Below are 25,844 nucleotides of genomic sequence, written 5' to 3'. Positions count from 1 at the left end.
TTTGGATTTATGCAGAGAGGGAGACCATTGCAACTGGGTTAGGAAAGGAGAAGGGAATTGAACTGTTTGTTAGCTGGGTGTATTAGCTGTGGATTTCAGTTATTTGGCCATTTCCTCAGACTCTGCTGTAGTGCAGGTGGGAGTTGTTTGCAATGTGTAGTTCTGATCTTACAACACTTATAATATCATCCGCTATGTTGATCCACGGCAACCCAGCTAGGCAAGTAGACACAGCAGGGAGTGGACATGGCACAGAGAATTACCACAAAGTAACCCCAATGCTGCAGCAGTTGGTATGAACTGCTGTCTGTATGCAGCTGCCTCTGATCCCCTGGGAACGGAGTTATTCATTCCATTATGCCTCCCTGGGGAGCTTCTCTTATTATGACGTGTGAATTTACCATAATTCTTCTCTTAGGCCTAGGGTAACAAGCCTGTGCTTTCTGTGGCCAGGTATGATGGCTTCAAAGTGGAACCAATAAATCGCTGAGGAAAAGAAATAGCTGTAATTTAAATATGTTGTGCAAGGGGCTGCCGGAGGTGCTGTCTTTGTCGTGAGGTGTAAAACCAGGGAACTGTTTGAAACATGTGGTCATTAAAGATTCCAGGATGGTGTGAGCATGAAAAGGTTTAGTGTTAACGCTGGTGTGCTTGCCAGGTTCCAACACCGGTGAATATAGTCCACCTACACCCCACTGCTAGTTATGGTGTACACGGTATACTTGACTGCCTGTGCTTCTCTGCACTGGATGCTACATTTCAGTAGTGGAAAAGGTACCCCTATGCCTGTATCAGTTTGTAAAAGGCCTGTGGTGTCAAAGGCATTCTGTAAATATAAGATATACTTTTGTACCACTCAGGGGTCTCAGCACAGTCTGACCAAAATGAGTTAAGCCTCAATGAGTTAAGCCTTGTGAGGTGGGTTGATAGCATGACCCTCATTTTGTGAAGAGTTAAACTGAGGCACAGAGCAGTCATTATCCAACTCAGGAATACAGCCAGAGTCTTGTCACCTATCAAATAGGAATGATATTTCCCTAACTCTCAGGGAAGGGTTGAGAGGCTAATTTGACTGATGTTCATAAAGCACTACAAGATACTCAGGGGGAAGGTGCTACAAAAGTTCAAGCTTTTAAATTCTTATTCTCATTATTTACATATTTCATATTTTCCCTCCATCATTGGAGTGGTGGAAGAATATCAGGGACAGGTAAACTGGAACAGTCAAATAACAGCAACCTTGCACCACTGCCCTTGTGTCACCTAAACTGAACCTTGCTGAGGCTTGAGGAAAAGCTGGCGAACTTTAAAGGGGAAGCAATTATTTCCATGCACCTCTACTCTTCTTTGTCGGTGCAGGAAGCAGAAGTTGGATTGTTGATATTCCAGGGAAAGGTCTGACTGTAGAATATTCTCAACTCAATGTGGAGCAGGTAAATACTGGGAATTCCTCAAGGAAGCTGCTGCTTATGAGAATTCCTACCCTATTTTGCAGACTTTAGAACTTCAGATAGTTGAGTAAAAACAACAGGAGTGAAATCCTGGCCCTACTGAAATTAGTGGGAGTTTTGCCATTGACTTCAATAAGGGCAGAATTTTATCCCAGGGCTTTGATGAAACCTTTTGAGCTTTACCCATCGCTAATGCACAGAGAGCTCTGGCCGGCTATAACTAGAGTGAGGCCACAGGCTGATCTTCATCGAATAGGGATTAATTAATCACTCCATGGATGGCCCAGGCAAAGGTAAATCATTGTGAGCAGACATACATGGTGCTCAGATGTTACAGTGGTTAACACCCTAGAAATAGCATACAGTAGATGGGTGCATCTGTTGAATCCAGGTAAACTCACCCCCTTGAAAAGTTCAGCTATTTATGTTTATAAAGCTCCTGTCCCCCTTTCCTTTTTGTCATTAGCCCTGGATTTTGTGTTAAGTGCACTCACTGCTCTGTGGTAGCTGCTGCTGATCTACTCTCAGCCTGCGCTGTGTTAGCTGGGGAGATGTTGGCTGGAGACACGTTGTTTGATGAAAGATGGTCAGGGAAGTGGGAGGAATTATTTTGACCATCCCAGGCCTGTGGTCAAAGTTCTGACCTCTGTGAGTCATCATGTTCTGGCACAGAATTCCAGAATCTTTGAGACTGGAAGGGGCTATCAAGTCTAGCCCTCTACTTCCCAACAGGATATGTCTGAGGTGGGACTATCTAGACTTACCTTTGAATACCTCCATGAGGATGGCTGACTCCTCAATCTCTTTAAATTCTGCAGCAACCACTTAGAACTGTGTGACCCAGGCAGAGGTCTAAGTGGCCCCCAGAGAATCCCCATTAGCTGTTAGGAATATAGGGCCTGTGACACACAGCTCAACAGTTCTGTTTCTATCCACTAGAGGACAGTGGTATACCTGTGTAAATATATGTACACTTGGCCAATTGATTGCAATATCTAATATTTTAATCTCCCCCATAGAGTGGTGCCTCTTTAAAACTCTGAAGGACTGAGGGGTGCAGCAAGTTCATATGTTGCAGAACTCCTTCAGAATTCCCCACCAAAGGGTTCACCACGGACCCTTGATTAATGCCAGCAGCCTGGGCACCCCTGCCAACTCATCCACCCCATGAGAAGCAAGTTGATCCAATCCTGCCTGCCAGCTGCTAAAACCCAACCTGATCCCTCCATGACAGGTTCCCTAATCCAATCCCGCTACAGCCTCATAACCTGACCATAGACAAGCTCCTTAACCCCTCTCCCCCTCTCGTAGCATACAGTCTGCTTTCCTCCCTTCCAGAATGTGCTAGCCAAGACGATGCACAAAATTCTGCAAAACCTACACATAGGAACGTGAGAACTGTGTGACAAATAGCAGGTGTTTATAGTACCCCAATTTGCTACTTTAGAATTCCTAAATTCCTGGGCCAAATTCTACTCAGAATCAGTGGTTCAAATCCGAAGTAATCCCATTGCAGTCAGTGGAGTCCTTCGTGATTTACACCACGTAACGGAGAGCAGCATTTACCCTCTTGTCTTTAGGGCAAAGAGCCAAGATCCATCCTCCCGTATCAGATGTGAATGACACTTGTTGTTTGCGTGCATGGTTGCTATAAACTTAACCTATGATTGGCTGGTCACGCAGGGGAACTAAACAAAGAAGTGTATGAGTTTTAGGTTGTGAGACAGAATCAGTCCTAGATTTTATTGTTTGTTCAATGAGATTAACCCATAATCTGCACTAAAAACATTGCCTAAGCAACAGGCAAATAATACTTATCCTTATTCTGAAACATTCGCTTGTCCAATAGAAATTATACAGCAAGATAATGATAGAGAGAGGGCTGGGTGAATAATTGATTTTGCAGTCTAAGGAAAAATTCATTTCACACCGAACAAAATGTTTCATTTCATTTTTCAGTGTTTTTTACCTTTTTTTGGTAATTAAATCTTGCTATTTTTTAACAGAACCCCATTTTGAAACAAAAATCAAAATGTTTCATTTAGTAAATGTAAAAATGAAACATTGTGACTTAATTTTTCTTTTCTTTTCTTTTCTTTCTTTTGCCAAACCTATTTGACAAATTCGATCCAAAGCTGTATTTTTTGGGGAGAAGAGAGGGAGGGAGGGAGGATGAATAAATTATTTGACAAAAGAAATTGCTTGGTTCCAATTATATAATCATTAGGGTCATGTTACAAGGATTTATTCCTGATAATTCATTAAATAAAAAGTGGTGGTGAAAGTAGAATATTCTAGATTTTCTCCTAAATCGTTGATTTTACGGCCAGAAGGGACCATTATGGTAATCTACTCTGACCTCTTGCATGAAAAACAGGCCAGAAAACGTCACCCAGTAATTCCTGTTTCAAGCCCATAGCTGGAGTTGAACTAGAACATATGATTTTATTTCTGAGGAGTTAGTAATTCTGTCTCTGAGAGAGTCACCATGCTGGGGCAATGTACTCATAAGAAAAGGCTACTGCTGCCCAACTGAATTGGCAGTACCACATGGCAGCACCTTGGTAGGTGACATGCGTCCAAGAACCAACCAGACACTACCCTACTTAACTTTTTGGATTTAACAAGAGCATAGCCCAAGGTAAGAGGTCTGAGGGCACTACTACTGAACAACACACTTGGTTTTGGTAGCTCCCCACTATTTAAATATATTCTACATCTTGTTTTAATTTGCTCAGAACTCTTGATGCTTTCACCTTTTGGCCTGAAATTTCTCCAACTTGTAATCTTCTTCAGGGCTATTTTTTTTAAAAATGAACAAAAGTTGCTGAGCATTTATGAGAGTGAAGAGGACAAGGAAGGAGGAAAATACATTTTCCCCATTATTAAAAATAATAGAAAAAGCACAAACCTGGCAATCATTTTTTCAGAACTGCTGTAGGTCCAAAGTGATAGGGGTGGGAAAGCAGAATTTTTATATGAAGATTGATTGGGAAATAGACTTTGTTAATGAGAAAAGCCTATTCAAAGCAAGTTGGGGTGCAAGGCAGGGATTGGAATATTAATGTAATTTCTTAGTCATTCTCCAGTGGTTTTGAAGCACATGGTGACAATAAAAACTTTGTTTCATGCAGGAAGAATACGGGAGGGGAAAAGACGATGCTCCAGAAATGGCAGGTAAATGTAGACACATCTCTGGCTAACTCTCTGATAAGTAAAACCATGTCAGTACCTAGGAGAGGAAAGAAAAGGATGGACCAACTCTCTCTGCCCTACTGAAGTGTACCAGGAACCCCAACAATACTGCTAAAAAGACAAACTTCATCCTGCAGGGCTTAGAGTCAATCTCTCACTATTTGGGATTGGGGTGAGACCCTTCATGGGGTGCAGATTAGCCCACACTGGGTTATTGCAGTTTCCTTGCACCTTCCTCTGAAGCAGCTGATGCTTGCCACTGTTGGAGACCTCGGGCATTGGAGACAGGCTAGATGGACCTCGGGCATTAGTTCTTTGCTGCAGTGATGCCTAAGATGACCACTCTAGTCAAGATGAGGGGATGTGTAGAAGGAGGTCTCAGCAGATGTAAATCAGCAAAGCTCCATTGTTTCACTGGAGTGATACCGTCCTACACCAGCTGAGTGCCTGGACTGTAGCTTCCAGTGGCTACGCACCTCTGATAAAGATCTTGATGGCCATAGAAGACAATGTAGAAATCCACGGGCTCTATCACATTTGGCTCTGCAGGGCGTTTGCCAGGATTCTCCTGCATGTAGATAACAATAAAACAGTTGTGTGTTGGCTCTCTATCAAACCATATGAAAGCGATACAGTTCCCTGTTACATACATATAACACTAGAGCATTTAATGGTTTCAGCCAGTATGTAAATTACATAGTCTAAAGAAGATCCAATGAGAAAACTTATTTAACATTTTGGTGAACTGATTATTATAGAATAGTAGCAGGCTGATGTAGGCTTGTGCTGATTTGAATAGAGGTTGCTGATTGATTATAGTATTTATAACACTGTGGCCCAGCTGAACAGGGCCTCCTTGGAGTTCTGAGATTGCTTCCAAAGTTTAAAAGCAGCTGCCGTCTCTGATGGCTCAGAATCCAGGCCAATGGGCATTGCTACCATCTGAACATTGTTACCAGCTGAGAGCTCTTTGTAATGCATACGAAATGAGCTGCTGGGTTCAGTCCAGTTTCCAGCGCACAGATGTCCAGATCTCAATGATTGGGCGTGTGTGTGCACACAGCACCTAGCAAAGCATGTGCCATTGAGCCCCCTAGGTGCTAACACAACACATATATTAATAATAATCATCACAAGAACTACCCTTACAGTTGGCACCCTTGCTGGCATTTCAGCACAGAGATCACAAGAAGGATGAACTCCCCTCTCACCCAGAGAGGCGGTCTCTCCAAGTCAGGTTCAAGGCATTTTGCCCTGTGCACACTGAGGACAAGGGGACAATGTATGGGAAATTTGCATTGTCAATTTCCAAGCTGTATTTGTTTTGTGAATTAGTCCCCAGTAAGGGGACTTCACTTGCCAGGACAGTCACTCTGGCACCATTCACAACGAACTGAAAGACCAAAAACCGCGCAGTGGCTCTGGGTAGCAAGTAGAGCTGGTAACTGCTTTTTGTTCAAAACATTTAAATGAAAACGGGCTTTTTTGTCCAAATGGAAATTTCTGCTGGAAATGCCCAATTTTGAAGGCAATTTTCATGTTTTCATCGAAAACCCATAAACCAATTTTTTCTGTTGATGTTTTTCACCAAAAACCCAAATGCTTTGTGAGGAAAAATTTTGGAGAAAATAGAAACTTTTTAATTACCAGTAAAAATATTCCCATGTCCCGACTGGCTGTGCTAATGAGTTGTGTTTAGACTGTGTGGGGTTGGCTCTTACTGATTAACCAAGAGCCAAGAGCAGCTTCACCTTAGGGGTTTGTGATGGTTTTTCTCTGATGTGGCAGAAGAGAGAGATCAGTAACTTCGACTACCTGATGTACCTGAACACGCTGGCGGGGCGCACGTACAATGACTATATGCAGTACCCTGTGTTCCCCTGGATCTTGGCTGATTACCACTCCCAGGTGAGATCTTTGTGCTCAGTAGTTTTTCTGTGCTTTCTGCAGTAGAAGCCATGCACTGACGTGAATGCTGGGGTGGGCCTAGTTCTAGAACCCACTCCTGAGGTCTCGAGCCACGGCTATACTGTGCCAGAGAGCGGGCTCAGAACAGTGTGCCAGAGAGTGGGCAATGGAGGGAGCAGGCCCTATGCTCCTCTGAGAGCAGGTACTGCTGCTTGTCCCTTCATGCAGGCTGTGCCAGTCTGGATACATCTACACAGCAATCGGGAGGCACAACTGCAGCACGTTGAGGCATACTCGATCTAGCTATGATTGAGCTAGCTCACTAAAAATAGCAGTGTAGCCGCAGCGGCACGAGCCAGCTGCCCAAGTACAGTACAGTCTGGGACCATAGAGACATGGGCAGCTGGCCTGTGTCGTCATGGCTACATAGCTAGGTATTGCAAGCCAGCACATGTATGCCTATGCATGCTGTCCTGATTGCAGTGTGAACATACCCTCCGGGTGGAGGCTCTTTGCACATACTGCCCTCTCAGAGGCACATGCCCTGTGCTTCCAAGGATCTTTCCCTCTCCCTTGGGAGGTGAATCTTGGTAGCATTGAACCTCTGCCCAGAAAAGCAGATATGCTGCGGTTTCTGCACTATATGCTGGGGTCACTCCATGAACCAACCAGCAAAGTGGTGATGCCTGAAGGCAGGGCTCATTCTCTTTCCCCAGGGACTGAGGGCATCATTTCTACCAGCTTATACCTGCCCAACGCATAGCTTCCTGTGACGCGTCTCCCAGTTTGCTATGGCCATACTGATACCTTGCACCGGTTAACGCAGTTCCCACAGAGTAATGGGGAGGCGTTCCATGCTGGCGAGGGCGTCACACCAGTTTTGAAGGGATGAGCACCAAGCTCAGCAAATTCCCCTGGATGCAGGTGTGGCTGATGCAGCTAAGCCGATGCAGCTAAGCAGGTCACAGAGCTGAGCCTGGTCAGTGGGGTTCCAAGAGAGTTCAGCTGCTCCCCCATCCCCGATGTTTGCCTTGCAGATGCTGAACCTTGCTAGCCCCCAGACATTCCGAGACCTTTCCAAGCCCATGGGAGCTCAGACACTGGAAAGGAAACGCAAATTTATCCAGCGCTACCATGAGGTGGAGAAGAGCGAAGGTGAGTGCTTTCGGAAAATCACAAGAAGCACAGATCCAGCTCCCACTGAACCCCTTGAATGCTGGGTGGATTCCTAGGGAGATGTCACCTGCGAGAGGACCAGTTGATTTCTAGGGCTTGGAGAGAGCCGGAAGAGAGAGGGCCTCAGGTTCCTGGGACGTGCCTCCTACGAGGAGTGACTCCCATCCTGATGTTCCCCGTCCTGAGTGTCCTCCATCCTGATGTGTCCTGCACTGCTAGGTCCCATCCTCACCCTCAGGCCAGAGACCAGTACTGGGGCAGGGGGCTTAGCAGCAGAGGCCACCTGCCCAGCGAGGGTCCTTGCAGACATCCTGGCTGATAGCTACAGTAGGGGATTGGGGGAAGTGAGGCAATTTGGCCCCTGGGGAGTGGGGCTTTGCTGGGGAACAGGGTGATGTGGGAGAGAATAGGGATGGGGTGCAGAGCTTAAAGGGGGCTGAAAAATGTCTGTGTGTTGTGGGGGAGAAGCTATCATTTTCTACTAAAATGAAAACACCACCTCTGCCTGTTTCCCATCCCACAGCAACTCTGCCCCCCACCTGCCCAACCTCCTGCCCCCTCATCTGCTTTGCCCTTTGGGGGAGGGGTAGTTCAGTGATTTGAGCATTGGCCTGCTAAACCCACGGTTGTGAGCTCAGTCCTTGAGGGGGCCATTTAGGGAACTGGGGTAAAAAAGAAATCTGTCTGGGGACTGGTCCTGCTTTGAGCAGGGGGTTAGACTAAATGACCTCCTGCAGTCCCTTCTAACCCTAATATTCTATTCTATGGTTTAGCCTCACCACTGTTCGTTCCTCTTGCAGCTCCTGGGGTTCTTCAGCCCCCTCTTAGGCTGGCAGGCCACAGCAAGGTCCCCTCTCCCCCTTCCAGGCAAGGATGGAGGGGGAAGGAGAAGGGTAAAGGCCTCACAGGAGGGGATGGAGAAGGAACCACCCTAGCTGCTGGGTTCTAAACCCCCACCCCCAAGAATAGCCTTGGCCCCTGGGGAAAGGGGAGAATTGCTTCCTGCAGCAGCTGTGGCTGGCTGCTTGTACCCTGAGAGACAGGGCTGAAATGTGCACTCCGCCAGGGCCCAGCTCAGAGGTAGACATTTTATATTTGCCAGGTCTGCACCCCTTTTGACCTAGCACACTTTAAGCACTGGGGGGGATGGAGGAGGAGCAGGCAGGATGGCATGGAAGGAGGAGGGCATTCGGAATCTAGCTCCATGAATGTTAAGGCACCTGTCATTGTGGTATCTGCATCATCCATTGGGCTGTAGGGATTACATGGGACTCCATCCAGTCCTTATGTGGCCACATGGCTGATCATTATGGGATTAACCTTCTTGCAAATGCAACAAAATGGCACCTAAGGACCCCAGGGACATCAAGGGCCACAGGGTGAGCCACATACACCCTTTAGGGACTCTGCTCCCCTCCAGTATTACATCCAAAGTGTGTGCAGTCACATGTAAAGGGGGTATGCACACATAGCCAGGTTTCAGTGTACCTGCCTGGTTGTGTGTGCCCACATCCCATCTGGCATGCCCTTGCACATGGATCTTTGCACACCTATTTTTCCAACCCTGTCCCCCACAATTGTGTTGTGGTAATTTGCAGCTGTTCCTTCAAATGGCAATGTTTCAAACTGAGATCCAATTACCTCTAATTTACAGGAGACCCATCGGCCCAATGTCACTATTGCACCCACTACTCGTCGGCCATCATAGTAGCGTCATACTTGGTCCGACTGGAGCCATTTACGCAGACCTTCTGCGCTCTTCAGGTAAAAGGACACCGCATTTAGCCTCTCTCATACGGAGCAGGTTCAGCTCTTCTATGCTACGTGGAACATGAGAGCTGATTCCAGCCACTGGCTAATGAGCTGCCCGTTCGTTCTTGTGTCACAAGTGAAGTCTGGGGTTGGTGGAGGCCCCATCCTGCTCCCATTGAACTCACTGGCAAAGAGCTGTGTGTATATATTATATTCTAACAGAGGGTCCAGTCGTAGGACAGGGGAGCCTAGATTATCCATCACAATACCCTGACGTGTGTGTACTGGGATGGGACAGTAGCTGGTACTGGGCCTTACACATCCTTCCCAGTGCACCTGTTATGCCCCCTGGGGCCTGTAGGGATACATCTGCACTGCACTAAAAAACCCGCAGCACTGAGTTTCAGAGGCCGGGTCAGTTGACTCGGGCACATGGAGCTTGGGCTGCGGTGCAAAACTTTGCAGTGTAGAGGTTTGGGCTTGGGCTGAAGCATAGGCTCTGATACTCACCCCTTTCTGTTGACCAGGCCCATCTGTGGCCATGCTGCAGGTCTTTTATTGCAGGGGACGCATACCCTAAAACCAGGCATGATGGGAAATGTAGTTTGCCCAGTCAGGACTGAAAATCTGGAGGTCACATGACCAGGGAAGGCAGTGCCCACTTTTGGGAAACTCTATAAGGCAAAGCCTGAGCTCACCACAGGAGCTAAGGGCTCAGACAAGAAGACCCGGTGAGGGGGGTTTTGTGTTGCTGTGCCTGGACATGACTCCTTTTGTTTGGTGGTAAAGCGAACTCTGAGGAAAGAGGTGATGTCACTTGTCTCAGGAGCTTCCTTTTTACCTTCCCTGGCTGAACTGGCCTGTAGGCCTGCTTATTCAAGGGCATCCTGTTCAACAAGTGGCTGGGGTCACACCTTCAAGGAGGTCCGTGCAGTTCAGTGCTATGCACCTGGAATTTTGATGCTGTTTACCTGGGGTTGGGGAGTGGACCTAGGACAAGGTATTTTAGGGTGGCTCCTACTGACATCTGCATGTCTTTATGGTACAGTCTAATCAAGGGAAGCTGGGCTGAGCTTTCGGGCTGTGGTGCTCGGGTGCCCAGGGACTGTTGTGTGACGGAGGAGGACTGGCCGCATCCCTCTCCAATTGCTTTGCTGCAGCTCTGCTTTGTTTTTTTTTTCTTTTAATGAGGTAATGGAAATAATGTGCTGTGTTAATTAAGCAATAAACCCCATGAAATTGGTTGTTCCCAGCAGTGAGCAATGGGCTAGTGAACCACCTGAGGCAATGCTTTTCCACGGAGTTCTGCGAACCATATGTTAGCAGCAGTCGTCAATGACTGGGGCTCACTTAGCACTGTTGTAAACTACAAATGCTGTTCTGGCTCACCGGGATGCTTTTTATCCATAACAAGCCACCAGTCTGCATGGCTGCATTCATGTGTGATTGGTAGGTGGCTCCCAAAGCATCTGAGATCTAGATAAGCATCCAAAATTTTGCCTTGAGGTAGATCTGGTTAAACCACTGAATGGTTTCACCGAGTGCCTCATTCCTCTGGTATTGCACTGATGCATGTGAATCAGAGCTGATATTGTCTTTTCCCCACGTATACCTGATCCTGTAGCAGCTTAGGGACTGCTAACTCCCAGGTACAGTCAGGAGAGGAGCAGACTTGAGCAGCCTGAGCTATATGATTGGTTGAGTCAGGACTTGCAGCAATGTCCATAGCACGTAGTCTGGGAATGATCTCTCCAATTCTGGTCACTGCAGTCTAATTGTAGCACCTTCTGCTGGCAGGGACACTACATACTTACTATTGCTGAAACAAACTTCTGTACTGGATGACCGAAAGATAGCTAATGTAATGCTGATCTTTTTAAAAGGGCTCCAGAGACGGTCCTGATAGTTACAGGCTGATGTGCATAATTCAGTACCGGGAAAACTGGTAGAAACTATAGCAAAGAGCAGAACTATCAGACACATCAACACGATATGTTGGAACAGAGTCAACATGGCTTTTGCAAAGGGAAATCATGCCTCACCAGTCTATTGGAATTCTTTGCAGGTATCAGTAAGCATGTGGACAAGGGTGATCCAGACAATACAATGTACTTGGACTTTTAGAAATAACCTTTAATGGGGTCCCACACTAAAGGCTCGTGAGGAAACTAAATAGTCATGTGATAAGAGGGATAAGAATGAGGCTGAGGTGAGAGCTGCCCCTTAAGAAGAGAAGAGGCTTTATTGTGATTGGCCTGCTCCAAACACCTCCCGCCCCCCCATCATACGTCTAACTCCCAAATCTGGACCTTAGCATCCAAAAATCTGGGTGCCTAGCATGAACCCTTCTAAGCTTAATTACCAGCTTAGCTTTGATCTCGCTGCACCATCCAAAAAGTCAGGGTTTTGGCCCCTCTGGTCTCCCGAAACCTTCCCTGGACGGACCCCAAGACCAGAAGCCCTGAGTCTTTACCACAAAGGGAAATAACCCACTTCCCTTCCCCCTCTCTCCCACCCAGACTTTCCTCTCTGGGCTAACCTGGGAGTACTGATGCAATCTCTTTAATCACAATACCAAGAAGCATGTCTCCTCTATCCACAAAGAGCACACACCCAAATACAAGGAAACAGAAAAGATTCTATCTCTCTCCCCATCCCACAAATTCCCTGTGCTGCAGAGTTTCACCTCCTTACATCTACACAAAGAGAATCCCTCCCTTTGTTCCTTACCCTACCCGAGAGAAAAAACTCAACCCAAGTCTTAAAAAGAAACTTTATATAAAAGAAAAGAAAAAGACATAAGAATATTCACTGCATAAGTGACAATACAGGGCTATTGCTTATAAGAAAAAATTGAATAAACAGTCTGATTCAAAAAGATATCCAATTTGAAACATTCCAGCAAGTTACACACATGTAAATACAACCAAACAACATAAAAGCTCTATTGTTTTTCTACCTGTACTTACAATTTGGAAACAGAAGATTAGAGATAGAAAGAACCTTCTCACAGCTGAGAGACAGACAAAAAACTCAGACCCCAAAAATCCTCCCACTGACTTTGAAAATCCCAGTTTCCGATTGGTCTCTGGTCAGTGTTTGTTCCCTTTGTTAACCCTTTACAGATAACAGAAACATTATCCCTTAGCTATCTATTTATGGACCCCCCCCCCCCCCCATTTGAACTCGTCCGAATGGGAAACACAGCATCTCAGATCCAACTTCCTTTAAAAGGGCAGAGTTGGCTGGGGATCTTCATTCCTCTATTCCATAGAGCTGATAGCACCCGGCAATCGATGGGGCTAGGACAGTGTTATTTAGTAAGGGAACATACAAAAAAGGGGATTCTGGAGCCTGTGATACTTCATTAAGTGTAATGGGCTTCAACGTGGGTGGAAGGGGATTGTTGTGTTGCGACGCAGCACTGGGACTTGAGAGATGTAGGTTTTATTCCCAGCTCTCTGTGACTCCAGATGAGTCACTGAAACGCTTCCTGTAAATGCAAATAGTGGCTGGTTAGCCTCTCTAGGGAGCTTGTAAAATTTTATGTCTTTATAGCCATCAGAGAAGCGCTTTGAGCTCCTTGGATTTAAGGCCTTATCAGGACCCAGTATTATAATCCCTCAACATTATAATCAATGGCACATGCTCGGCCCCCACAGAATCAATTCTTATAGGAGCACAGTTTGATTCTAACTTAGATTCTCTCCTGTGGTCACTTTGCCTAACTGCTTTGCACAGCCCCTTATTGTACTGTGGCTGTAACAGTATTTAACTTAACCCATATCCCTGATCACTGAAATGGCTTCACAGAAAGGAAGGAAACCTTAGGTCTTACTCCATGCGGTCCATGAAAAAGGTGTCAGAGTTTATGTTAATATGCAGTGGAAAAGCATAATGCAATTCCAGATTTTCTTTTTCCCTCTCAGTGCAGTTTTTGTATTCCAAGAGAGAAAAAAAACATTAATTCTGATATAAATATATGCAAATAAATTTATTAATATAAGAAATGGGAAAATCAGTTATTGCTTCCTTTATAAATAATACAGGCTTAAGTTTTAAAGATATTACTTTTCCTTAAAATGAATTAGACAGCCAGGGAAAAAATCACATTTTTTCTTGGTGGTAATATCTTTAACCAGATTTGTCACACTAACAGCATTTCCTATGTATATATTATTTTTATTTAATACAGGTAATCTTTTTATTACAAATCATATTGTTTCTCAGGAGATTACCATCAGCGCTCATAAAAGCTGCAAAAAAAGATGAAAAAGCATCAATCACTACCAGACACAGTGCGCTGTGTGAAGATTAAATATACAAAACCCTTTAATATGCTTCAATGAGATACTTGTTAGCTGTTGATTTATTTATAGTGCTCCTTCTACCCTGTTTTAATTTCAATGTGAATTTGACTCCAAGGGTCCTTGCCTGATACTGATCAAGAGCAAGATGACCTTGTGCATCATACTGTCTCCTAGCTAGGCTTGCCTGTGTGATCTTGGTCAGAGGTTTGTTTGTGGTCCCTGGAGTTGGAGTGTAAAGGCTCCACGATGCTCAGTGGGCTGGATGAGAAACAAGGAAGTGGAGTGGAAGTCATGCCCGGGTATTGTGAATTGGAGATGAGGCTGGGCCAAACTTCTGATCCAGAATGGCTTTGCTAAGACTGCAGCTGGGTGTTTCGCTTTGACTGTGGCCAGGAGTGGCCTAGTATAGATTTTTGGGAACAGGAGCAGAACAGGCACATTCCAAACTGAAGCTCCATTGACTTCAGAGGCATGCACCTGCTTACCCAAAGGTAGAGTTTGCTCTGCAGTGTGATATGGTGGAGGGGTAGGTGTCTCATTTTTTTGCACGTGCGCAGCTCCTCTTGTTGGGCTGCGTGGATGCTTATCTGTCACTTTTATATTTTTGAGACTGAAAGGTAAACCCCAGTTACCTGTAGCTAGGTAGAAAGGACGTATTAGTCTTGATCTAGCTCCTGAAGCAAACAGGAGAAGGAGAGAGGTAAACAGAGGAAATGAGGTTATCCCAACAAGTCAGCAAGAGACAGAATCTTACGGGCTTGCATGCAAATCTGGCACTATTTGTGCTTACGTGATGTCCCTCTCCTGGGACTGAACTGGGGAGCTAAAAGCACGAACTAGGAGCTAAAAGCATGAACTGCTACAGCTTGAGCTAAAGGGGTGTCTCTCTGTAGCTGTGGGCTGTCACAATTCATACCCTCTGCAGATCAGCAGAGCTAGGGACTTGTAACACACATGGACCAGTGGGTTACACTAACTTATGTCCATGCTTGTACAGAGCAAGCTGATTGCATGTAGGAAAGTAGCGGCTAGGAAATTTAGTCCCTCACAAAATTAATCACTGGGGATTCAAGTCAGCTGAAGTGCAGCCTGTAGGCACCCAGGTCAAGTTTAATGTTACCTGGCCTTTGACTTCTCAAATTCAGCTTGGGAAGCTGCCATATGTGAAACAAATTACCCACATCACCAAACCCTTACATAAAATTAGGCCCAGTGAAGCCTGAGAGAGAATGTTTTCTCTGGAGAGGCCTAATGGTCTGGCTAGCCCAAGTGCAGCTCAGTGCTGGAATTCAGCTTCCAGAAATAGCATCCCTGGATCCTCTTTCCTTTGGTCCAGTCTCCCAACATGAGAAGGGCCAAGGGTCCACCTTGGACTGGTGAGGCCTAGCCCCACTATAAATGAATCCAATGCAGACTGTACCTGAAGCCACCCTCTCTCTTGGTGAAGAGGATTGTGGAACACAGTAGCTGAACTGGAAGCGGCTGTTAATTGCCCTAATATTCCTACCTTCCTTATGGATGGAATTTAGGGTGCTTCTACTGGCTGAGCACAGGGCTGTTCCCGTGGTCCCCAAATGCTTCCTGGCTTCTCTTTAACAAAGTGGGCAAACAGCAGGAGTGAAATGAGCTCTGTTGATCTGCCCAGGTACTTCTATGTTCCTCATCGCTATAGCATCTGAGCACCTCATAATTAACAGATTCTATCTTCACAGCACCCCTAGGTGGTAAGGAAGGACTAGCCACATTTTACCACCGTGGAACTGAGGCGCAGATTAGAATAAGTGACTTTCCTAAGATCACACAGAGTATCTGAGCCTCCTGAGTCCCACACCTCTGCCCCATCCACTGGGTCATCTTTCCTGCCCCGATAAAGTAACTTTTATATCCAACCTTTCCTTCAAAGAAACCAGAAAAGCCCATATTCTCCAGGATTTGCCTGGGACTTGGAAAAATTGTGTGTGATGTTCTGTGGTGGTGTTTGGAGAAATATTCTGGGTTAAATGGTGGAGTTACCCCAAGCCCTGACCAAGAGGCCGTGCGGAGTTGCACTTCATCAGTGTCTCTGAGGGTATATCTGCACTTGGGGTGTGATTCCCAGCTCCCGTAGACAGACCATACTGGCTGTCATCAAGTTGGTGTGCTAAAAATAGCAGTGTAGCCACAGTGACGGGAGAGGCTAGCCCTGCCAAAGGCAAACCCGTCTAGACCTCGTGGGTATGTTCTCAGGCGGCTAACCCAAGCCACTGCCTGTGCTACTGCATCGACATAGCTACTGTTTAGTGTGCTAGCCTGATGAGAGCTAGCAGGGGTATGTCTGCTCCAACTGGGAACCACACCCCTCGCTCCAAGAGTCGACATACTCGAAGTGCCACTGTTGGAATCTTTAATCTACATTTATAGGAAAAGAGGGAATTACGAAAAACAGGCTTCTGCACTGAGTCAGGTGTCACCAGCTAAGCAGGCTTGGGCGGTTGTGGATGGGAGACCTGCAAGGAAAGACCTAGGTGTGTCCCAGTTCTGAGTCAATACTGACGCAACACCCCAGCCCAGTGTGGAGGGGTTTGGATGAGATGTGAAACCAAGTCCTAAGCACTTCTGGCCAATGGAGATCCCAGGGCACTTTTCACAAGGGTGGCAGCAAGGGCATGGGACCAAAATCCTAATGGGGCAAATTTCCCTCTGCAACTTCAGTGAGACTTGGCTGTCTTCACTATTGGATAAAGCAGCTTAATGCTGATAAATAGTTATTTTATGCTAGAAGTAAATGTGTTTCAGTGATGGATGTTGTGATCCCAATACAAATATAAGAGGGAGTAGGGTTCTCAAGATGTGCCTATGTGACTTAGGAGCACAAATCCCTTTTGGAGTCAATTGGATCTGTGCTCCTAAATCGCTGTGGCACATTTGAAGATGACACCTGAAATATATCATGGTCTCCATCCTAAGCAAAACTTCCAATTAAATCAATAAAAACATTTCTCAAAGGCCCTGATTTTATGAAATCATCCCTATTCAGGAAGGGCACTTACGCTAAGCATGTGTATGTGGTGGATGTAAGCATTCGTTTAATTCCATTCCTGAGTCAGGGTCTAAGGAAGTATCCCAGAGTCAGGCCCATTGTTTGTAAAGCACTTGGACGTAAGAGATGCTACAGAAAGGCATGATCATTATCAGCATTAATGTAGGAGAGCCACATTTCTGCTTGGTTCCAAGTTCCTGCAAGCTACACAATATCTCCAGGCCTGATTGCCCTCTCAGTTACACCTGCATCAACGAGGGCAGAGTCAGGCCCTTCCTGATATGTTCCTAGATTTTCATTAAAAAATGGGCTATGATTCGGCAGCTGCCTCTTGGGTTAGTGTAAGGTCACGAAGAACATTGGAAGTCCAGCCCTGATCACTGTCTGTCTCTCCCCATGTCTGCAGGGGGGAAGTTTTGATGTAGCAGACCGGATGTTTCACAGTGTGAAGAATGCGTGGGACTCGGCATCGAGAGAGAACATGAGTGACGTCCGGGAGCTCATCCCTGAGTTCTTCTACTTGCCTGAATTCTTAACCAACTGCAATCACTTTGAATTCGGTAAGTACTGGGTGGAGTGTGAGTGCTCCTACCGGCGTTGTGCTGGGAGATGGGATCTGGCTGTCGCAGCTGCCCTGGCTGGCTGACCTGGGGCTGAGCTGTGTATTTGGATCCAGACCCAAAGCATCTCAGTTTCAAGGGGCTTTGGTTTCAGTCTCCCATTTCAGGACTGTCTTCTGTGGAGATAGGCAGAAGGGTTGGCATGGGTGGTCCAGTGGTTAGGGCACTGCCCTAGAGCCTTGGAGAACTGGTTTCAATTCCCTGCCACAGACACCCTGTGTGACCTTGGTCAAGTCACTTATTCTCTCTGTGCCTCGATTTCCCATCTGTACAATGGTGAGAATCACCCCAGATTCGTACCAGCCATATCAGTGTCCAGCTGCATTTTGGTCACATTTCAGTATTTAAGGTCTTGTGAGGTGAGCCATGGGCTAAGGAAAGCCAAGCCAAGGAGGGGTTGCTAACAGGCAGCAAAGACCTAGGGTGATTTAGCCTTGAGAGGAGAAACCTTAGAAAAACAATGGACCCAAACACAGCTGAACACTTTGAGTGATTGAAATCAGAACCCAGACCCTGATCTGAATGGAGCCAAATGGGGTGAACCGGAACATAGATCTGAAATTTACATTTGTACACTTTCTAGTCAGTCTGTCTCTATAATGGGCAGAAGCCCACATCCACACACTCCTAAATCTTGTGACTGTTTGTTGTCCAGACCTTAACCTTGGTCTGGATTTTGTGATCAGGGCCCAGCTCTAGAGAGACGGGACTTGGCTGTAGTATTTAAGATGATGATAGGTGCAATGAAAAGTGTTTTGCACATTCCTGTTACACTGTCCCATGACGCAAGAACAAGGGGTTCTCTATGAAATTAATGGCAGGCAAAGGATGATTACAGATTTTATAGAGCAGATTCTTTCAGGGAAGTCCTACAGCTAGATGATCATAATGGCCCCTCCTAGCCTTGGAATCTATGAATCTGTGAAAATCCCTGGCAATGGACTGTTTTAGCAATTATCTCCAGTGATTAGCGCTGCCCAGTGCCGAGGCCCATAGAATGATAGTGTTTCAATAAAGCAGATGGTGACAGGTTTGTCTGGATCCAGTCCGTAGTCAGGGCTAGAACAGAGTTCGTGTTGAGAACATGTGTGATTTTATTGTGGTAGTGACGAGCAAAGAGAGACCTTCCGCAGGTTCCTCTTTGGGCAAGCACCCGCAAGTTTGCATTCTCACTAGAACATCCTCTCAGCTATTTGATCACTCTAGATCTACCAAACTGGACTGAGAATCCCCAGAGAAACAGCTTCCTGCAGTATTTTAGGAGGCCTCATCTATATTCCTCTAGAACCCAAAATTGCACAAGGGAAAACCAGTGGGAATAGGAAGTCATCTGACCTTCTTCAGACCCCCAGGCTCTCTTGGGTTTTGGAAAAGCTTGATTTCCATTTGCCATTGGGCAATGACTCTGGTTGGTTCTTGTACCTAATTTTCCCTTTGTAAATGTTGCAGGCAGCATGCAGGACGGAACTGTGCTGGGGGATGTGCAGCTGCCCCCCTGGGCAGATGGAGACCCTTATAAATTTATCCACTTGCATAGACAGGTTAGTATGTAGCTCAGGCATTGTGGTTTGGCACCACAGTGGATCCCAGTCAATGGGAAATGGATATAATGTACTACAGATGGGCCTAAGCAAAAATATCCGACTCAAACATGCCCCAGCTTGGAGGAGATTCAAATTTAGTTCTGAAGTTTGCAGATGGCTCTTGTCCCTGTGACAGGCTAACCCAAAGCAGGTGTGCAAACACTCCGCTGTAACTAACCAGTCCTTTTACACAAGCTACAGTAATATTCTTCTTTGTTATTGTTTTACTTGTGTTCTAGTAGCACCTAGAGATCCTGATTGACATCAGAGGCCCATGACACTAGGCGTTGTACAGATACACACATAGTGAGTAGAGCAGGTCAAAACGTTGTCAATGGAACACTTTTCCATCAGAAAATGCAGTTTTGTCAAAATCAAAAATCTGGTAGGAATGCTCCAGATTTCAATTAAATTTTCAATGGGAAAGTGTAACTTTATCCTTTTGTTTTCAACTTTTATGTTATAAAGTAGTTTTTAATATGTTGTATTTTATCTCTAATATTTTATATGTATATCCTATTTTATATTCATTACAACATGTTAGAGAGACAAGGTGGGGGAGATAATATCTTTTATTGGACCAACTTCTGTTGGAGAACAAGACAAGCTTTTGAACTCACTCAGAGCTCTTCTTCAGATCTTGGAAAGATAATCAGAATGTCACAGCTAAATACAAGGTGGAACAGATTGTTTTTAGTGTAAGGAATTAATACAGGTTCCAAAAGACAGTTCAAGGTGAAGTGGGCAAATAGCACCTCTGCAGTCATAGGACAAAGGGGGGTTAGTGGGTTATAGACTGTTTTAAGGAGCTATAAATCCAGTCTCTTTATTGAGTCCATGATTTTTAGTGTCTAGCAAAGTTCTGAATTGAAATTTCCAGAATCCTTGTGTGAAGGTGTTGTGCAGGTTTCCTTTGAGGATGAGAACCGAGAGGTCAGATACAGAGTGGTCACTTTGTGAGAAGTGTTCACCCACAGGTGATGTGGCGTTTTTGTCTTTTTGTGCGAGTTCATTTGAGAACATAGTAATTGTCTGGTTGTTGTTGGGGCATTTAGGGACTACAACAGTACTGCAAACAACAATGGAGGATAGTGAATATTGCCATTTATAATGCATTGGTATTATTGAAATGCAACTTTTTTAGGTTTCAGAGTACAGGGCTTTTTGGACTGTCCGTTCCACAAGAAATTGAGAAATTTCTGTGCGTTCCAATTGGGAATGGACCCAAGTTTTGAAATGTTGGAATTTCTCATGGAACGGGAATTCTGTTTCAAGCCACCTCTCCAGTGAGAATCATCCCCTGCCCCAGAGAGTTTACAGTTTAACCACACAAAGGGAGAGAGAGAAGCATCATTAGCCCATTGTGCAGATGAGATGAAGTGACTTACCCAAGGTCACACAAGAAGTCTGCGGCAGGGACAGACCAGTCCTTACCTAAATTTGGAGACTGGAAATGGAGAGCCCAAACAGCCCCTCTGCAGGTTTGCAGAAGCATCTGTACCCACTCCCTGCTCTCATACATGTAAGTCTGGCCACTAGAGTCAAATAGACGTGGATTCATTGATTGCCCATCCCCTGGACTTGCTTATCAGGCTCTTCCCTGCCTCCAGGCACTTGGCTGTGATTCAGGAGACCTGGATTTGATTTCCTGCCTTGCCACAGGCTCCCTATGTGACCTTGGGCAAATCGCTTAATCCTCCTGAGTCTCAGGGTCCCTGTCTGTATAGTGGGGATCATAGCCCTGACTCCCACGGGTGTTATCAGGATATGTTCATAGATATTTGTGAGCTGGTCAGGTACTGTAAAATCCACGGTCTTCCTGTTTAGACTGTAAGGTCTCCAGGGCTGGGACCATACCTTTGGTGTCTTGTGCAGTGCTGTGCCTGCTCTCAGCACTTAAAGAACCACAGCTAAAGCCATGTTCTTTGTGCCAAATGGCTCAGAGTCTCAGCTGGGTGCAGTTCAGCAAAGAAGCAATATCAAGTTTACAAGATTGCCCATAGACTGATCTGCAATAGATGAGCTCAGACTCAGGCCCAGTGTCCTGTATCTGACAATGGCCAGCACTGCAGCTTCAGAAGAAGGGCGAGATTTCTACAGTAGTTAAATGGGGGGTAATCGACCCCCCATGAAGGTCTCACTCTAACCCTGAGTAGTCAGAGGTGGGTATGAACTCTGAAGTACGGTGGATTGTATCTTCTCCCAAATAGAACTGTTCTAACCCTGGATGTTTTTGTTGTCCGTATAAATGCCCAATCCCTCTTTCAATCTTGTTAATTTCCTAAAGAAGACCATTAAAAAAGTCCATTCCAACAGCGTTGAGCACTCCGGTTCTTGCTTCTGAGGCGGTGGGGAACAAAGGGTTGCTCTTAAAATAAAGTTGGGATGAGCCAGTTCACACCCCAAAATGAGGAACTGTGAAGCAGCCCCCAGGATTACTGTTAAAATGCATGTTTGTCTCCCTGTGGCTAGTGGAGCTGGGGAAAAGTAACTTTCAAACACAAACTGGACAGCTGCTCTGTCGCCTTTGAATCCATCATGCACTTCCCTTGTGTTTTGCTGACCAGCGCTAAGCAGTTTGCTGTATGTAATTCATATGCTAACTGCTCTCACTAAGGAGAACAGCTCTGGAGCCCAGGCATTGTGTGTTTTTGTTGTTCAGGTTGTATGATGTGCTTGTTCTCTAAGCTACCCTTTAATCAGTGTCGCTGCGGACAGGGTAATTTAGACGGGCTGCATTTGACTAGTTGTCTGCTCTGTGAAATGAGCCATTCTTCGGGCTGCCATTAGCTCATTTGTTTCTGCTGCTTGCTGGATGGGAGAGTGTTCTGGGGAGACCTGCTAATGCAGCACCAAGTGTCGTTGCAGAGTCAGGCCGGAGAGAGATGAAAAAGCTCTGTCAGGAACGCGTGGCACTGGCATGGTGCATTGTGGTTTCAAAGGACTGGGTAAATATTTAAGTGCCTTCAAGGTGCAGTGTGGTGGCGCACAGTGCCACTGGGAGTTCCCAGAGCACAGGGATGGCAGAGATCATTGGCATGACACTGTACTGGCTACAGGGAAGGGCAAACTCAGCCCTGCCAATACCACTCAGTCCTCACTTGCAGCACCCCCTGCTATTCGAGCAATGGGCTTCACCCAGCCCTGCCACTGCCCCTCCGTTCTGACCTACAGTGCTCCTGTACTTCAGCACCTCTCCTGAGTATCAAAAACTCATCTCTTGGGACTGTGCATTGATGGCGTGATGGGAACAAAGTATCCTCTAGGTCAGGGGTGGGCAAACTACGGCCTGGGGGCTGCATCTGGCCCTTCAGACATTTTAATTCGGCCCTTGAGCTCCTGAAGGGAAGCAGGATCTGGTGCTTGCCCTGCTCCACATGTGCTGGGGCTCCGCACAGCTCCCAGAAGGAGTGGCATGTCCCCACTCGAGCTCCTATGCATAGGGGCAGCCAGAGGGCTCTGCACGCTGCCCCTGCCCCACGCGCTGCCCCCACAGCTCCCAATGGCCGGGAACCATGAGCATTCATGGCCCGCCTGCCATACAATTTTGATACTCAAATGTGGCCCTTGGGCCAAAAAGTTTGCCCACCCCTGCTCTAGGTGGAAGCCACTGAGCTTTTTTGACTTGTGACGATGACCAGGGCTGGAATGCCAGTCTGTGAGCCCACTTAACTGCCTTGGGACAACATCTACTGAACCCACCTGTGCTGACAGGTGACTGTGTAAGAAGAATTAGAAGCATGCAGAAGAGCTCATTTCTGAATCGAAAAGCTCTGTACTTACACAACCAGTCTGAAGTGCAGCCTGGCAATGTATCTAAAACAGATGCACCTTATTGAACAAACTTTGGCTTTTGGTTCCAGGCATTGGAAAGTGACTATGTTAGTGCACATCTCCATCAGTGGATCGATCTCATCTTTGGTCATAAGCAACATGGCTCAGCTGCGGTGGAGGCAGTGAATACCTTTCATCCTTACTTCTATGGAGACAAGGTGGACCTCAACAACACCAGCGATCCTCTGATTAAAAGCACCATACTGGGATTTGTCAGCAACTTCGGGCAGATACCGAAACAGGTACAGCACCACATTTGATCTTCCACATCTGTTCACTTTGTTGTTTTAATTACAGGGGCTGGACATGAGACTAGGTAAAAAGGAGAAAGCGTGACTCATTCAGACCTGGTAGTGTGTTACTCCCCGACATACACTTTGCACAGGTGTAAATGATGATGAAAGGTGAAGGGCAGCAGTGAATGAGGAAAGAGGGAAAAAGAGTTTGCCTGGGAGTAGCTGAGAGCAGAACTAGAGACAGGTTGCACTGGTGTTGCTCAGAGTACGATTTGGCCTGCAGAATTTTTATCACTGGTGATGGTGCATGAAAAGAGCTCAGCTTGACTCTCTCAGTCCAGGGTGGGTTTGCAGGGCTGGCAGCTAGACAAATTATATTTTTACTTGTGAACTGGTCAAATCTGATCTGGGTTCTATGACAGCCAGCACAGCCTTCACTTCAGTCTTTACGGGCAGGATCAACTCCCAGACTACTACACTGGGGAACGCAGAGAGGAGAGGAGGAGAGCAGCCCACTGTGAAAGAGGGTCAGGTTAGGGACTACTTAAAGACGTTAGACGTGCACAAGTCTATGGGACCGGACGAACTGCATCCGAGGGTGCTGGGGAGTTAGCTGATGTGATTGCAGAGCCGTGACCATTATCTTGAAATTCATGGCGAACAGGAGAGGTCCCAGAGGACTGGAAGAAAGCAAATATAGTACCTATCTTTAAGAAAGGGAAAAAGGAAGATCCAGGGAACTACAGACCAATCAGTCTCACCTCAATCCCGGAAAAATCATGGAGCAGTGCTGAAGGAATCCATCCTGAAACACTTAGAGGAAAACAAGGTGACAGAAGCAGTCAGCATGGATTCACCAAGGGTAAATCATGCCTGACCAACCTGATTGCTTTCTACGATGAGATGACTGGACTTGTGGATGGGGCAAAGCGTTGATGTTGTATACCTTGACTTAGTAAGGCTTTTGACACGGTTTCCCACAGCATTCTCATCAGCAACTAAGGAAGTATGGGTTGGAGGAATGGACTGTGAAGTGGATAGAAAACTGGTTGAATCAACGGGCTCAGTGGGTAGGTATCAATGGCACACTCTCTAAGTGGGCAACCAGTAACAAGTGGTGTGCCCCAGGGTCTGTCTTAGGGCCCGTTCTATCAATTGTCTTCATTAAGATCTGGTAATGGGATAGCTTGCAATTAAGTAAATTTGCAGATGACACCAAGTTGGGGGAGTGGTGGACACGCTGGAGGGCAGGATAGGATCAGGAGACTTAGACAATGGAGAAGTGGGCCACAAGAAACCTCATGAAGTTCAACAAGGAGAAGTGCAAAGTCCTGCACTTAGGACAGAAAAACCCCATGCCTGCTACAGGCTGGGGACTGTTTGGCTAGTAGCAGTGCTGAAGAAAAGGATCTTGGGGTTACGGTAGATGGAAAGTTTGAACATGAGCCTACGTGTGCTCTTGTAGCCAAAAAGGCTAATAGCATACTGGGCTGTATTAGTAGGAGTGTTGCCAGCAGATCGAGGGATGTGATTATTCCCCTCTATTCGGCACTGGTGAGGCCGCATCTGGAATATTGTGTCCAGTTTTGGCACCACACTACAAAAAGGACGTGGAACAATTGGAGAGAGTCCAGCGGAGGGCAACAAAAATGATAGAGGACTGGAGCACATGACTTATGAAGAGAGACTGAAGGAACTGGGCTTATTTAGCCTGCAGAAGAGAAGACTAAGGGGGATTTGATAGCAACCTTCAATTACTTGAAGGGTGCTCCAAGGAGAGGGAGCTAGGCTGTCTCGAGTGTGACGGAGGACAGAACAAGGAGCAATGGTTTGAAGTTGCAGTTGCGGAAAGTCGAGGCTGGATATTAGAAAAAACTTTCTGACTAGGAGAGTGGTGAAGTATTGGAATGGGTTACCTAGGGAGGTGGTAGAATCTCCATCTTTAGAGCTATTTAAAGTCCGGCTAGACCGCACCCTGGCTGGGATTATTTAGGGAAAATGGTCCTGCCTTTAGCAGGGGGTTGGACTAGATGACCTCATGAGGTCCCTTCCAACCTTTTGATTCTATGATTCTATAATATGGTCCATGGTACCATTTTCACATAGTTGCCTTTAAATGCTCTGCAAGATGAAAATTAAGGGCCCTATTTTACTCTCAGTTGCATCTGGTAAATCAGGCATAACTCTTCTTAAGTCAGTGCAGTCGTAGCAATGTAAATCTGGTGCAAGTAGCTCGGAGTCAAGTCTGAAGATTTCCACTCCCTGCCATACACTTATTAATATGAATAATACCTGTGTCCTATATAGCACTTTTCTTCAGTGGCTTTCAAAGTGCATTACAATCTTCAATGGGGTTATCCTCACAACACTCCTGTAAGGAAGGGCAGTTATGCCCTTTGTACAGAGGTGGAACCGAGGTATAGAATGGCTAACTGACTTGTCCGGGATCACACAGTAAGTGTTTTGTGGCCAACACACTCCTTTGTGAAGTCAGATTTATTCTGTGTGGTAGAGAGAAGGTGCTCAGATACTACAGTGATGAGTGTAATATACAAACCTGTATAGACTAGAACAGAATAAAATTAGAGATGCGCCCAAAGAAAACACAAGGGTTAAGTTCCAGGGTAATATTTTATCCCCTCACATAAGACGGGGTCATTTTCAAACACCAGAGCTGGCTCTGGGGGTGGATTTCAGACACCCCTTATTTGGGGGATGTTCAGATCTCAGCAAAGAATACGTGAAAACTTGCCATGGCAT

General features: G+C 46.1%; 1 protein-coding gene across 2 annotated transcripts in view; it reads left to right on the top strand.

Annotated features, from left to right (window-relative positions):
• The window catches only part of WDFY4 (WDFY family member 4), a 279,998-nt gene that overhangs the window by 221,330 nt on the left and 32,824 nt on the right, over positions 1-25,844 (top strand). For both annotated transcript variants that reach the window (XM_075072902.1, XM_075072901.1), the window contains exons 48-54: positions 4,586-4,628; positions 6,435-6,554; positions 7,592-7,709; positions 9,385-9,494; positions 17,218-17,371; positions 18,881-18,972; positions 22,878-23,090. In XM_075072902.1, coding sequence (XP_074929003.1) covers positions 4,586-4,628; positions 6,435-6,554; positions 7,592-7,709; positions 9,385-9,494; positions 17,218-17,371; positions 18,881-18,972; positions 22,878-23,090 — 850 coding nt within the window. The remainder of the gene's footprint in view (positions 1-4,585; positions 4,629-6,434; positions 6,555-7,591; positions 7,710-9,384; positions 9,495-17,217; positions 17,372-18,880; positions 18,973-22,877; positions 23,091-25,844) is intronic.

This window comes from Chelonoidis abingdonii, chromosome 16 (genome assembly GCF_003597395.2).
Source record: "Chelonoidis abingdonii isolate Lonesome George chromosome 16, CheloAbing_2.0, whole genome shotgun sequence".
NCBI lineage: Eukaryota > Metazoa > Chordata > Testudines > Testudinidae > Chelonoidis > Chelonoidis abingdonii.
This window is presented reverse-complemented; position numbering and strand designations above follow the sequence as displayed.